Source organism: Perna viridis, chromosome 14 (assembly GCF_037379345.1).
Source record: "Perna viridis isolate PV_CMFRI_1.1 ecotype Kerala chromosome 14, ASM3737934v1, whole genome shotgun sequence".
NCBI classification, from domain to species: domain Eukaryota; kingdom Metazoa; phylum Mollusca; class Bivalvia; order Mytilida; family Mytilidae; genus Perna; species Perna viridis.
In genome coordinates, this window is record NC_142458.1 from 33,182,858 (window position 1) to 33,198,739 (window position 15,882).

The 15,882-nt window shown below is 31.7% G+C and overlaps 2 protein-coding genes across 13 annotated transcripts in view; one reads left to right on the top strand and one right to left on the bottom strand.

The window, feature by feature from the left end:
- Nucleotides 1-9,575, bottom strand: part of LOC148599047 (ATP-dependent 6-phosphofructokinase-like) — a 37,797-nt gene extending 28,222 nt beyond the window's left edge. For all 12 annotated transcript variants that reach the window (XR_015918755.1, XR_015918756.1, XM_088562478.1 and 9 more), the window contains exons 1-7: nt 9,348-9,575; nt 6,568-6,641; nt 5,329-5,406; nt 4,161-4,350; nt 3,173-3,338; nt 2,530-2,574; nt 1,088-1,196 (exon numbers count right to left, since the gene is read on the bottom strand). Coding sequence is in view for 10 of the 12 variants with exons in the window: in XM_088562478.1 (XP_088418604.1) it covers nt 1,088-1,196; nt 2,530-2,574; nt 3,173-3,338; nt 4,161-4,350; nt 5,329-5,406; nt 6,568-6,641; nt 9,348-9,483 (798 nt within the window). In the remaining 2 variants the exon portion in view is untranslated. The remainder of the gene's footprint in view (nt 1-1,087; nt 1,197-2,529; nt 2,575-3,172; nt 3,339-4,160; nt 4,351-5,328; nt 5,407-6,567; nt 6,642-9,347) is intronic.
- Nucleotides 9,576-9,826: 251 nt separating this feature from the next.
- Nucleotides 9,827-15,678, top strand: LOC148599048 (large ribosomal subunit protein eL19-like). Its single transcript, XM_088561228.1, has 4 exons — nt 9,827-9,870; nt 11,386-11,492; nt 12,451-12,694; nt 15,425-15,678. Exons 1-4 carry the CDS (start codon nt 9,866-9,868, stop codon nt 15,660-15,662), a joined length of 594 nt encoding a protein of 197 aa, XP_088417354.1. The 5' UTR covers nt 9,827-9,865; the 3' UTR covers nt 15,663-15,678.
- Nucleotides 15,679-15,882: the final 204 nt, after the last annotated feature.

Here is a 15,882-nt window from a genome sequence, read left to right on the forward strand (position 1 = left end):
AAGAAATTGTAAAGTCTTTGTCAAAACCTTTACAGATGGACACTAAATATCATACTACTCGCGTAATAATGTATTTATATCACAGAATATGTTTCTTGCTATGATCTGGTTGGGTTTCATTGTAATTGGTTGTTGAATGATAGTCTACAAAATCTGATTGTAGAAACAAACATTATGACATTTCTTATGTAGTTCTATTGGTGACATGGACAAAAGATCACTAGAATTTCAATTTTGGCAAATACTGTAAGTCTAGTGGTTAAATATTCCAAGAGAATCATAGAGAAAATGTTGGATAACTAAAAAAACTTTTGAAAAGAATATTGCAAAACATCAACTCACTTCATTTATTTTCAACTTAATAACTTTGTCAAGGCTCATTTGTTATGATGTTGAAATTTCATAAGTTGAGCTGATATATTGGGATATTCAACTTTCACTCATTATGAAGTCTACATTTTTTTCAAAGGAGGTACATTTGATGACATGTAAGCTTAGATATAAATACACAAATAGTTTATTACATTAACAAACTGATTGTCAGATTTCTCCAATTGAGATGATTAAATGGCAGCATTTTGAACATAAATATTAGTTTAAAATACAAACATTTGATTATCAAGATGGGAAATGCCTGATAATCCACAATTTAAACTGTAAGATACTCTTTCTCTTATTCCTCAAAACAAAGACATTATTTTGCAGTTCAACTTCTCCCAACCTTTGCATAAAATGACATACATCCTTCTTTATCAAACTACAGCATAGGAAAATATGGAAATGCATACAACTAAAAAAATATGTCATCAAGATGTGAAGGCTTTTAGATTAGATTTTTTTTATATTTTGGGTAGTGTCTGCTTAACTCATTAAGTGGTACACTTGAATAAATACTACAATTTAGGGAGCTGAAAGAGATCATATGCATCAAATGTAAGTGTCACAATGAAAAAAATACTATAAACAATTTAGAATAAAATATTAAATACAAAATAATTATGAAATTAGTGTTTATAAATTAATTTAAATTTTTTTCACACATACATATGATGATAAAATGATTTGCATAAAAAACAATGAAACCTACAGCACTAAGTTTTTTACATAAGGTCTGTTCCCAGTTAGTTTCAGGAGGACACTCAGGAATAAATACCCAGTCAGCTTCTGTAGCCAAAGCAGCAACCAATGCAAGGTACCTGGAAAGTATAGCATTGAATCATCATGGGAGATTACCCACACCCTACTACTTCCAACAGTTACTTCATGGTACTTTAGAATATGTACATCCTGTGCTGGATGATAACTTTATCCACTTTGTTCCACTGGGGACTACAGTGCCAGCTGATAAAAAAAATTTTAAATCCCAAACACATGTATGGCTTCAAAACAATTTATCTCCAGAAATTCAAAGCTACACTTTCTTGAAATGAATAATAATTACGTAACTCTTGTGAAAATTTATTTTGCGTTCATTTAAGTTTATAAACTTACAGCAGTTAATTTTTGCAAATGCTAAATTTTGCAATTAAAAAAAACTGTGGAGTTCTATCATTATTAAGGGACATTCAATTTTATATTTCAAAAAATTTCACAGTGAAAAGATATTCAAAGTTATTTAAACCAAAATTTTGTGAAATATCACTTTCATGTTGCCTTATACATTGCAGAAACATAAAATATTAAAACCTACCATATATACTAGCCTACAAGTCAAATTTTTGGGACTAAATTTTTGACTGCTTGGAATGGTTCCAAATTATAGACGACATCTCACAATAAACTAAAATTTTCAGCCTGAAATGTCAATAGCATCAGAACAACACTGAACAGCCAGACCGGAGCCTTTAACCCCAATGTTAAATTGTAAACATCAGTTTTAGGAAGACTGTCTTAATTTTCTACCCTTTAAAGCTACATGATGCAGTAAAAGAATATTTACTGTTTAGTCTTTATTTTGCCAAGATACTGATTTTATTCTTTTTTTCTCACTCATCCATTTTGTGTATTGATTTTTACATGTGTATACTACAAATAACCAATAACCCAAAGGCGTAAAAGAAACATTACTAAATAATGTACCATAATTCGTGACAAAGGTAATTAATATTCTAGTTGGTAATGATAATTCTTTTTATGAAATTCTTTTTCTTTAAGATAAAACCTATTTAACTTACTGAAATATCATCAAATGAGATGTTAGGTTATTGTAAACTTTCTGTTTTATTCTTTGTTGTTCACTATATTTAAGATTTTAATTTGGGTTGTCGGCAGTACCAAAATTAGATTGAATTAGATTAGTATAAAAACAACTATTATTTATTTCAATATTTATTGAAGTCATCAAAACAAAAGGTATACTCATTGCAATTAAGGAATTTTAGCAATGCATCTGTCTGAAATCTAAGAGGGGTCCAACTTATAGGCAGATCTACTTATACTTGAGTATATACAGTATTGAATATTCCCATATCTTCATACAATATTTCATCTCTATAGATCTAGAGCTGTAGAACATTAGTTTCAACTTACCCACAATGTCTTCCCATCACTTCCAACACAAAAGCTCTTTGATGGCTGAAAAATAACGTATTAATCATCCGAAAGAGTTGTTACTTTATAACTTAAATGTTCAAGTTTTACAACATTGCAGGGATGTGTTGTATCAAAACTAAAATGATTTATAGGTATGGAGTGTTAATGAGTCCAACATACAAGAATGTAGATGCTCAAAAACATGAATGGCTAACAATTGTTCTATCAAAACTATCATATTTCTCAGAAATTATGCATGCAGTTACAAAATGATAATTTAAATATCTTTACTTTAATACACTTTATTGTCATATCTGGGACAACGAGTCCCACTTGAAATTCATTCATAAATGCTGAGAACATTTGTTTGTAGTGTACAAATTTCAACAGCTTTCATGGTTTCTCAAACCATGACATTTAAGTTTAACAAAAGGTCTTTTTCTACTCCACTGCATGGCCATGTCAGATCAATAAAATTCAACAAAACAAAAATACAAAGGCACTTTTACACTATTCAAGTAAAAAACTATACAACTTTAGCTTGAAATTTTCAGTTAACTTTCCAGTCATCATTATTGCAAAGATATGTGGCCTAATTGTTAAGTAAAACAAAGAATTCCATAATTTATCCATGTCTCACCTAGATGCTGTTGTGGCAATGGCATCTACAGCCTCAATAATTCTATGAAGAGCAGAGTCTGTCCCAATTGTCATGTCTGTTCCACAGAAATCATTATCAATGGAGCCAACCATACCAACAATGTTTAAATGACTACAGTTCGTTCTTTGTTCATTTGTTATTTGACCTGAAGAAAAAAATTGTAAATGTAAATAAATAGAATAAGTGACTAAACTTTCAAGTGATTTTAATCAATAAAGACACTGACCTTATATGGACAATTTTTTTATTTTTTTCTGAACAAAATTTTCTTCTATCTTTCATTATGAACTTCACTTGTTACATCTCCTAGATATAGGAAGAAATAAGGGTGTTTTAGAATAGATACATGCTTTAGGATAGACACATGTAACAGACCCCGACATGTTTTAGAATAGACACATGTAACAGACCCTGACATGCTTTAGGATAGACACATGTAACAGACCCTGACATGTTTTAGAATAGAGACATGTCACAGATCCTGACATGTTTTAAACATGTTAAAAGGGTAGCTGCTGTCAATTAATTTCCCACCAAAAAATTAAGTGCATTTACCCCCCAAAAACATTCAAATTTTTATTTATAAATGTTGAAGTGAACAAATCATATCAAGGCTAAAATATGAAAAGCTCATATAATAATTTACTTCAGATCTGAAACTAACAAAAACAAAATACTATTTTAAACACAAGTCCTCTTCTATCAATTAAAGCACCATTTAGAAAATGTTTTTTTATAAGGAACATAAAAGTCCTATGATGGAACTTTCAGGCATTATATGACAATTCTGAAAAATATGGTAATTTGTCTCCTCCTTTCCCATGTTATGTAGCTTGAGTATAGATTGTCATTTACAGTTACCTCTTAAGTGAATAAACATATATCTTAATTTTTTAGAAAAAACAAAGATTAATATTTAAAATGATAAGTCACATATGTATTTAAATGTTAATAAATCTAACAGTACCAGCTTCTTTCAGTTCATCCAGCAGACTCATCCATTCCTGTCTGAACAGGTTAGCACCAGTCAAACTACCATCACCACCGATTACTACCAGATTAGTTATGTTATTACTGATCAGATTCTTTGCAGCTTTTAACCGCCCTTCTCTCTGTCGGAAATCTGCACATCTGGCACTACCAATTACTGTACCTCCCTGTAACATAAAATAAATAGCACCATACATGTAAATGTAGACATCCTCATACCTACTTTTTTCATGCATTGCACCTCAATAATCAATTACTATAATAAAAAATGTCAAAAATGTAAAAAGAAAAAGAAACATTTCAATCAATCTGCTGCCTGAACTTGTAAACATTAGAGAAATAAATAGGCATTCAGGGAAAATGTTAGGAAATTCATTAAGGATTTACAGTGCAGAATGTCCATGTATACATGTATGTGGCATTAACCAGTCACTTCCATTAAAGAGAGATAATTTGAATTGGTATTTAGTTAAACTACAAGCACTAGCATTATGTAATAGATTTAATCCAAGTTAAAGATTTTTCATTCTTGCTATGAATAATTACTCCTTCCCAGTGGCAGCTGTTAAGATATATACAGGTTGCAGTCAGTGGAACAAAACATGGTCTTTTACCTAAATGACCTCATACAAACTTCATTGTTATTCTAACATTCAAAAGGTTTAAAATACTTTTAATACTAATATACATTGCTGTAACCATCAGCCTGTGTTAGCAAAATACCAATTTACAAGCCTTATGTCTTAGATTTGGTGATGTAAACTGATATCACTGATTCTTTCAATATACAGTAAGGTTTGTGCTGTTTGTTTTGATGTGATTGCTATGGTGGCTTTTTTATCTTGTGTGTGTTCTAAATGTGCTATTCTTTCAATGTTCTCCAAATTTAGACCAAGGGTTTCCCTTTGTTTGTAGCTTTTACGTTGCTTCTTTCAGTAGTAAAATACAAATAATGTGTTAAAATTTATAAAAAAAAGATCTGATAAGTTTTGCTCAAGCTATTGTAATTAAATAAAAGTAAATAGATGTAAACAATGACAAAATGATGACAGCATGATACCATTATACATCTGAATAATTTTTTGGTGTTATTATAAAAATTCATCAAGACAAGTGTTATTCAAACATCTTTACAAGCTTTATACCTTTTGCATTATTCCAGATGAACTAGCCCATGAAGCCTCAATGATGTTATCTCCACCATCAACCATACCTTGATATCCCTAGAATCAAATGAAATATTTCTGTCAAAAAAAGTTCATAAATGAATATTACAGGTCCAAGAGTTTGAAGTTGAAGATGTAGCTGCCAAAATCTAGTGAGAGGATGTTCATCTTTTGATTTAAATAAAAGTAATACATTATATAACAAAATAACCAAACTCAGAATCATAAATCAGAGGAAAACATAAAACGAAAGGTTCCAATGGGCCTGAATCGTTCATCTGGTTTCATTTTTTGCCTCCAAGGACCATAACTCTAATACTGAGTTGGCAATATAAAAACTTTTGTTAGGCCTTAGCACAAGGATCTTTTCATTATTTTACATATTATTTCCTACCTATTATAGTTTTTAAGATATTGACCAAAAACTGAAAAAAAAACTCATTTTCCTTTTAAAGGCAACAAAGAAATGTCCAATAACTTTCACCAAAATGGAAACTTTTGTGTGCCTTATTATAAGGATCATTTCATCAATTGAAAGTTTTTTTCTATCTATTTTAACTACACAATTGGCTGAAAACTGCAAATATGTCATTTTTTTCATTCCAAGACCAAAAACTCTAACAAGGAGTTGTTCGACAACTTTAACCAAATACAGACTTTTTTTGATTGTTTTTGAGATATATGTATAAAGTGGTGACTTTACCCCTGTGATCTAAAAATAGCAATGGCAACCATCTTTTACTGTTGATCTATATAACAGATACCATTTTTAAAACAGACACTAAAAGAATACTGGCAACCAAGTTTGGTAATAATTCACGGAGTTTCTATCAGAGGAGGAGATTTTAAAGATAAGTTAGCAATGATTGCCAAAGGATGACTAAAGCTCATATGGCCTTTTTGGCAAGGTGAGTTAAAAATGAAAATAACCACTATGTTCCTGACTTGGTACAGGCATTTCAAATAGAAAGGGTAGTTTAAACCAGGTTTTATAGCCCTAAGAGTTCTGACATAAGTTTGTGAAATAAGATTTGCTACAATGACTAATACAAAGATTCTGCTAAAATAATTGTGACCAAAATCCTTCTAGGACAACTTTATTAAATTCCATTCTCAAAAGAATAGTGGAAGCACTTTATAAAATCCATGTTTCCTAGTGTTTCCAACATTCTCATAACCGTGTCCAAGAAGGTACAGGTATAGTTAAAAACCAATTACCTCTTTGATGTAGAATACTTTGCATCCAAGGTAACTTCCCATTCTAACAACAGCTCTCACAGCAGAATTCATACCTTAAATACATCAAAGTAGAGTATCTCAATCATATACTGGTAAATATACATACACACATTAACATAGTAATGTACATGTACATGTAGCATGAGAGATATAAAAGACAAACAAGTTCATAAAATGTAGTTTTCTGAACCTATAATGTTCTTTTTTTTTCTAATCTTCAGTTTTTCATTTTTGTTCAGTTAGCAACATTGTGTATGCAGTTGCCTTTATTTCTTGTTTTCATGTTTAGACCATGAATTTTGATCTGTCCCATTATTGACGCTTCATATTTTTTGCCAAATTTTGTTTTATTGATGGCATACCTTGTATTTCATTGAAGTGTGATAATTGTTAATTAGTTGTAATTTGTGCCCAGGGAATTAACCGGTCGTTTGTCTCGGTGATATAAGCCAAAAGGCAAAAACATAATTCACAAGCTTATTCCAAACAAAAACATGGCTTGTTAGCGGTAACCCATTCGTGAAGTACACTCAATTAGCCTGTTCGTCTTTTAATTTAGGTTTTATTTCATATTAAAAGATGTGTTTTTTTATTTAAAATTTCATGAATACAAAAAACACCAATAAACTTATATAATAGCAATTTACAAAGTGTATTAAAAGAACAAATATAAAAAAAGTTTGAAAATGTTTTTCACAATAACAATAGCTTTTATATTTGGATAACACTGGTTTTATGTTGTTCACTAATAATCAGGTTTTTAGATGTATGTAATACTGGCAGGAGTTTTATTATAATTATTTACAATTCTTATATAGCACTTACATGTATCTAACTTTACATACTGTTACTCTAAGTGCTTCACAGTGCATATAAAGTTGGTGTATAGATACATAAATAATAATAATAAAAAAAAACATATACAAAGTAAAATTATACCATTTAAATTGCAAGGCAAAATGAGTTTGACTATATATTCTAAAAATGAATGTATTTAAACAAAAATGAAAACTATATCACAGGAAAAAAACACTCTCAAATGTTTTAGAACTGAAAATTTGAAGAATAAATCCATACTTTGTCATAGAATAATATAATATACAAAGTTCTAGTCAAAATCTATTTATCGAATAAAAGAAAAACAATAAGCAAGAAATGATGAATTAAGAATCAACGACATCGCAATAAAAGTCTAAAAGCATATAACAGTTAAGTTAGCAATTTTGGAATGCTTGTCTGAATAAATGTGTTTTAAGGCTTTTCTGGAGTTTAACCAGAGTTACTTCTCCTTTCGAAATTCAGAATGCTTGTGATGTCATAAACATAAAAAATGGGAAGACAAAACAGAGACTCTATACGACAGAAAAAAACCAATATTTTTGCGATGAAATACTTTGTACAGTTACTTTTCTTCCACTATCTGAATCGATTTAACCTCACTTGTAAAAATCATGAACTTACACTTTAACAATAATTGAATTTTTACAGGTAAATTTGGACATTTTTATTATATTTTAGTGTTCTGAACAGGGGATTTTCAATATTTTTTTTCAAAACCATAAATACATGATACATATAAATGAATCAACAAAATGAATTATACATGTATTCACAGAAGTGATGCTTGAAATGGCATTCAACAGATTTTGCCCGTTCCATTGTCATGTCAATGAATCTGGCTTTGATGGACCTGCTTCCATCTGTAAAAATGTGAACTAGAGTAGCAAAGAACTTTATGGCATGCCTACCATTGCTTTCATCACATAAAATACTGAATGGTTTGTTTAGTTTTCAATCACTGTACGTTTGTAGCAGATATGATTTGGGTGCATTTACTTCTTTTACATTAAAATTTCTCTGCAATATTATTGTCAGGGAATTATTTTCTCCACAAAGTCAGTAAAATGATCAGCCACAACAAGGATTTATAAATAGCATATTTATATTTAACTCCTTGGCCACAAGTTCATAAAATATTGACATAACTATCCATTTGAAATTGTAAAGCATGTTACTTGTCTATAATAACAGTGATAATTCTGGAGAGACTTGTATGTCGATCTGCTGTTCCAAGCGTTTTGACGATTAAGCACTTTAGCGACCCACGTGGTTGTTCACATAAACAAAAATGGTGGACAAAAATTTATGAAAATTTGGGAGATTGATGCCTCCTGTATATGAGTTTTTTTTGCGGGTCAAAAGGTAAAATTACGGGAGACTCCCGCAAACAACAGGAGGGTTAACACCTATGATTATGCATAAGTCAAACATAAACCTTATATGCTGTAAGTTTACCCCTTACAAAGACCGGGGAAGCACAGCTTATTTTTGTACATTATATCAGCCTTGTGACCAGTCCCAGTATATAAAATCCATGCTGCATAAGTGAGGCATAAACATAAAATTAAAAGAAATGCCTGAACAAGTGCAAGTTCTAAATGAGATCCCAACCCTGTCTACAATAAAAATATTTTCTTCAGACAACCAGCCTTGACTCTTAGGTCAAAAACTATATAATTCAAGTTTGCCAATTATAACAATCATTTTTATTGGCACATTAATTAACACATTGGCACACTTGCCAAATTGCATGATCATAATATGACACAATCATTAACTCCTGATTTAAGCCAAATTAAGGTGCATATTATCATATGTATACTATATGCCTAGTCCAAACTTAAAAAAAGGAAATTTCGATCTTTAAAGTAGGCCAATGCTAGATCTAAACCATTGTTTAAATATGGGGGAAAATATACCCTGTGAGTCGCCCCCGCTCGTGAAAACGCCGAGTGCTTTGCCAGCAGCACTCCCTGCAGCAAGCTCTTGTCCTTCACGTCCTGTTTCTATCCATATGCTGTCTTTCCTAACATAATCCCGTGGTCGACTCGACATGATGAGGTCCTATGTCTCCCACTTATTCCTTAGACGTTTATATGCAGTCCTTCGGCTGCAACCTTCAACAGATGACCTCGACCTTCCTAAATACTTCCGGTAAAAAAAGTGATAGTGGTGAGTAGGAAGTTCTTACGAGAAATAGTTGGACGATTTACTGACAGCTCATAAACTCCGTCAATGTATATTTATCTATTCAGAGTACAAAATGTGAAATTTGTTCATTTTTGGAAACTTACGACGGAAAAAATTATTTCGCAAAAACTACATCAGAATGAAGTAAACAAAATATGGTTAATATTCGAACTATTTTGTCAAAGATCTATTTTCTTGAAATATCCGTCCGCGCTTTCTCTTACTCAACAACGTGCAACCTGCAGCCATGAGGTTAATATCGAAGAAGATAATTTTTGCTTATACACCCTTTTATTTACTACAAATGCATTACATTTAGTAAAACATGTATCCAAGATATATATGTTTTTAATTCAGAACTGAAATTTCCTTTGTAATCGCTCTATTTTAACTTATAACTGCACGTTCTTGTGCAGCATGGTCTCCCCAAATATACGGATACCAGATTATCACATTCTACGACAGAATAAAACCTTTTACTCTTTAAAATCTGTATGTTAAAATGGTTAATGAACATTTTAATATAAAATGTAGCAAACTGGCACATGGATTTGTAGACAATAACGGTATTTTTAAAAAAACAAATCATATTCAGGGCCTTTGATCCTCGAGCATAACATTGAGTAAATTAGTAAGAACATGTTTCATCAAAGACCGCCATCAAGAAGAAAGATTTATAATAGATGCCTACTTTCATATTGTATCAGTGTCCTGTCAGGACAGATGTTACAGAATCACTTCTGTATTTAGCTGTTCTCTGAAACCTGTAATAATGACCAAAATTACAGGACCTTCTCATGCTTATTACATCACAGAAAAATATTTTGCCTGATGGGGAATGCACCAAGGGTAGACTTGAATGATAAAGATTTATTATGTCGTTAGTGGATTAATATTTTTTATGACCAATACTATGTATAGGTGAGGCTTACTCAGTCAGTTGAATACTAGACAGTTCATACCATTTCAGCCTATCCCAATGCCAGTCTATTCCTTAGTCGATTTAAAATTTCTTTTAATGTCATTTATATTGCTTTTAAACATGTGGGAATCAACACTAGTGGTGTATTATGCATGTTTTGGGTGACTGTCATTCAGTATAGCAATAAATGATTACCTCTATAGCAGGATGTATTCCTTTGAATTTTTAGTATGAAATTTATTTAAAAAATCATTGAATAAATAGCATTATAGTCTAAGAAATTTTAGCAAAATTTTATCATGGGGAAAAGATTATTTCTTTATGATGTCATTTCTTCATAATCTTGACAAAGATTTGATAGCTATTGTTTGACTAATCTTGTGATAACTGCATGATGGAAAGTCTGGTAAATTATAATATTTACTTATTCCTCCAATCTTTGCCAAATAAATTTTTGAAAAGTCCGGGCTAAAAAAATTTCTATGCACTTATATAGTAATCATTAGCATGCTTCCCAACCTGATAAAAAAAATTATATTACATGTTAATGGCTTGATATTCACATTCATTTGTATCATGTATGGTATGATTACTGTAAACCAATAAGTTGGATTGTATCCTCTTACAATCATATGACAGCTATATTGTTTCTTCATGTGTCTGCATATGACACAAATTTTCTTGATAGCTTCACTAAAATCAATTGTAGAGATAAGACTTATTACACAGTAAACATGTATGAATGTTCCGATTCAATATGTACATGTTGCTAAAACAATGGTACAAGTAAGCTGCAAGGAATGTTTACCTTGTCTTAAAACCTGTTTTGTTCTTTTTTTTTCCAGCACTCTAAGGTTGCAGAAGCGGTTAGCTGCTGCCGTACTCAAATGTGGCAAAAACAAAGTCTGGTTGGATCCAAATGAAACAAATGAAATTGCTAATGCCAACTCAAGTATGTTGTATACAGTACAGAATGAGACATACTGTGACTGATCACTGACATGGTGGTGTACCACTGTTAGAGTGGCAGTAAATATCTTTTTAGTTTTTTAGATAATTTTTTTTTAATATTGCTGCATTTAAAATGATCAAGTGTTCCACTCACAATACAAGAGTAGCAAAAAAATTCTTACAGAAAAAAATTGTTTAGAAGCACTTCAAGAATGTTACACCAATGTTCAGTCACGGTATGTTTCTTTCTTTACTGTAATATCATAATATGACTATCTTTTGATATAAGATAAGTAAAACCTGAAGAACAATAAGTAGTCTCAAAGCTGCTCAAATAGAAGTCTGTTGCTTTACACGCTTCCACATAAAATCATAGAAATTAAGAGTAAATTCATATGCCAGAGACTTTTTCCCACCGTCTTGTAGAAATTTATTTATCTATAGGACATGGTATGTCATCAGGTTATGTATTTGATTGTATCACTTTTGGTCTTTTCTTCCATTGTCATTCCTGGGAGCATATTAGCAGTGGTTAGTGTGAGGATAAGAAATTATTTCAGTTAAGATTTCATAGAACTTGACAATAACCATCTCCTGCAAAGTTATTGCAAATGGATAGATTTGCAGAAATAAATCAATTCCGCTGATTTACATCTAGAACTCAAATACATTTAAGGAATGTGAAGTGACATTAATGAAGTTTAATGTGTGGTTTGGGCATTTTCATCCAGATGGGGTTGTTGTCACTTTGACATATATGTATACACCATACATTTTCTCAATATATATAATGAACCAATGCACAAAGTCCAGCGCCCTAGACCACTTGGCCATCTAAGCTATATATGTACATATTTTCATTTTAGTAGAAGATATTAAAAATTTACTCTTTGTTGTACATGCGTATTTATGTCAAATGTGAATTAATAATTCTAGAATTTCATTTCTTTACTTTTCAGGACAAAACATCAGAAAATTGGTGAAGGATGGTTTAATCATCCGTAAGCCTGTAGCTGTACACTCGCGAGCCCGCGTTAGGAAGAATGCTATTGCCAGAAGGAAGGGACGTCATATGGGACATGGTAAAAGAAAGGGTACAGCCAATGCACGTATGCCTGTCAAAGTCCTGTGGATTAGGAGAATGAGGGTTCTCCGAAGACTCCTAAAAAGATACAGAGAAGCCAAGAAGATTGACAAGCACTTGTAAGTGTCCCAATTAACTTGACCTGATTCCTGTTTTCCTCATGAAATTTTTGCTAGAAAGTTAAATTTTCACCTACAGGAAAGAGCCTTCTAAACACACATCCCTGGGGAAGAAGGAAGTTGAAATTCTGGAGCTCCGAAATGCTGTTTTACAATGTTAGTTGTCCCTTTTAAAAGAGAGCAAGAATTTTTACAAATATGTTTTTAAAAAAAGCCAAGTATGAAATGAGAAATGGCACTTGTTACTATTTTTATCCCAAAGATAAGAGTGATGATGAGATTATTGTCTCGTTCGTATGAAAAAGGACATTCTGTCTTTTATCTGAATCCAAATAATGTTCTGAACTCTTATAATCGCAAAGTAGTAAATTATCAGTCAATAGGTCAAAAAAAAAAATTATGTAGATCTCTTTTCGGTTGCCAAAGTATAGAGTTCCAGGCCAGTATGTGGGATAAGGGTCTGTATATACATAATTATCAATAATGATTACAGCATGACTTAATTTAGGTAATGCATTACAAAAGATACAATACATGAATTAATGAATTTAATTGCACACCTGTGCATGCTCCTACACTGGGAGCAGCCATTTTGATTAATCTTGCATAATAAGATAAGAATCCCAATGGGACCGGAAACATTTTTTTTCTCCCAAATTGAAGTCAGGGGTTATGGATCCAGGCAGGTCAGGCAACAGGAAACATTTTTTTTTTTTTTTTTTGGCTTATAGCAACACTTCCTTTTATGGTAAAGTACTTTTGGTTCATTAGAATAGATCCAGCTTCTATGTTAAGTCAGTTCAGTTTATTGGTCAGATCTTTTAATATTGAACATTGTTTTATTTTGTAAATTTGCGATTTTCTACATTTGCCACCCAAGATTTGTATGTGTTTGTATTCTTAGGAGCTATTATATTTTTTCAGGCAAAAACACATTTATTTCTGTTTACTCTGTTGCTTTGATTGTGATGACTTTTATTATGTAATGAAACAAGGGGATGTGAAATTTGACAGATATTGTTCATGTTTTCAATGACCATAAATTTACAAATATAGTTTGAAGAATGGGCAAAATATTCACACAAGGAGAAAAATTAGGGCTTTAATATATAGAACTAATTCTGAAGATCAATAAAAAAAATACATTTTGGTAATTTACATTATGAAAAAGACCTGCTTAATTTAGATTAAACATTGTCTCACATATTTTTGCAGTAATAATTTATTGAATTACTGGTATGAAAAAGGATTTTATAATCCATGTTTTAATGGTAAAAAAATTTGAAGTGGAAAGGATGGAGGTTTTATGCATGACACTAATTTAGTTGTTGAACTCTGTGATACATTTGTTTAATTGATCGTCTTTTTTTTTTTGGAGATGACTCATGTACTAAGAAAAGGTTTGGCCTAAATGTAATTTTAAGAAATTATTGCATAAAGCCTGACTTATCAGTAAAGTAATTTTTGTCCCCCACCGCAAAGTGGAACGTGACATAGCTGGTACAATGTCTGTGTCTCCGTCCAATCACACTCCTTGGAAAATGCTTGACAGATTTTGTTCAAAATTTGTCAGATTGTTAGTCACATTTTAAAGTTCATCATATTGCACTGCCATTTTGATTGAACAGTGTCTAATATCACAGGAATTATGGGACTACTGCATTTCAATTTTTTAGTTTGTTGGTGGGGTGGGGTATATGAGATGCTTTTAAATTACCCCTCATTTGAAGGAGTTTTGCTGTAAATTGCTTTCATTTAGCTTGTGTTCTCTGTAAGCAAAATGTAAACACTACATTCAGTGGTTGGGATTGGAGGGGGCAAGTGCCAACATGGTACAACATTAAAGGTTGTCCTATTGCCTAGGACAAGTGAAACTGCCAGACAGACAAGTAACAGTAAGGCTTCACTTGCCCAGAGGACAACCAAATCTTATCTGTTTTTTAGCATTCATTTACTAAATGTCAACCTGGATATTGATTTGGGCAAGTTGAACTTTCATTAGCTTGCCTGATAGGACAAGATTCATAAAGTGTTAATGCATACCCAGGCTATTTATCTTATTCTGGCTGAATATGTCCCATTAAGAATGGCCCGTTAAAATTCAGAATTTCAGTAAAAATGACCCATTCTCCGAATATTTCAATACAATCTCTGCTATACAATAATCATATACTAAAAGTAACACAAGTTTGTCATTTTAACAACTTAAGAGTTATGATGAGATAACTGTCTCGTTCGTATGAATTGTAACTTTCATGTCATTATCATGAATCAAGTATTAAAATCTGAACTCTTACTTGTTAAAAATGCACATGTTGAATTCAGTTTTGTTAAGAAAACCCCTTGACTGATAACAGGAGGTTCCCTACTGAAAATATTTTCAGTATTTTAATGGAAAACAACTTTCAACCATGATTTTATAAAAGGACATGTTATGGTACAAGTGTGAAACCTCCAGTAAGATGCCAAATGATAATTTCCTGAAAAGTATTTAAAATAGGCTGGGCAAAGCAGTTTTATTTATCCTAAACATTGCTGGCTAATGTAACTTAATTTTGCTGAGCAATGCAGTTTTATTTATCCTAAGCTGGCTAGTAGAACTTTATTTTGTGAGTTGAAATTGAAATCCGCTTGCCAATTTAGGAGAAGAATTTTTTGTAAAAGATGCTATGACACTATTGTCTATGAAATGTTAGTGATTGTACAATAATGATATGTTCAATGTTGTAGGTACCATGAACTGTACCTCAAATGTAAAGGTAATGGCTTCAAAAACAAGCGTATCCTTATGGAACATATTCACAAGAGGAAGGCAGAGAAGAGCAGAAGCAAACTTCTCAGTGACCAGGCTGAAGCCAGAAGAATGAAGGTCAAGGAAGCCCGTAAACGTCGTGAGGAGCGTATCAAGACAAAGAAGGAAGAACTTTTGAAGTCATTCTCTGAAAAGGAGGAAGCTCCTAAGAAATAAATGACTGTGCTCTTTTTCTGTGTGTTCATTTCTTTTCATTTCACCATCATTTCATTTTGGGCGCTTAAATTGTTCATTGCATTCTTTAAGAAGATTGTACATTCTCCAACCACAGGGGTACAAATGATCATTTACTAGCAGGTGGTTAGAAACATTTTCACATATATCTGAAAAATCAAATATTTCATAGAAATGTAAATGGGGGACTTGTAGTCAATTA

Bases quoted from the DNA above. Each gene is read 5' to 3' on its own strand.
- LOC148599048 (XM_088561228.1), top strand. The intron at 11,493-12,450 runs GTATGTTGTATA...TTTACTTTTCAG, and splicing joins AATTGCTAATGCCAACTCAA to GACAAAACATCAGAAAATTG. The intron at 12,695-15,424 runs GTAAGTGTCCCA...TCAATGTTGTAG, and splicing joins AAGAAGATTGACAAGCACTT to GTACCATGAACTGTACCTCA.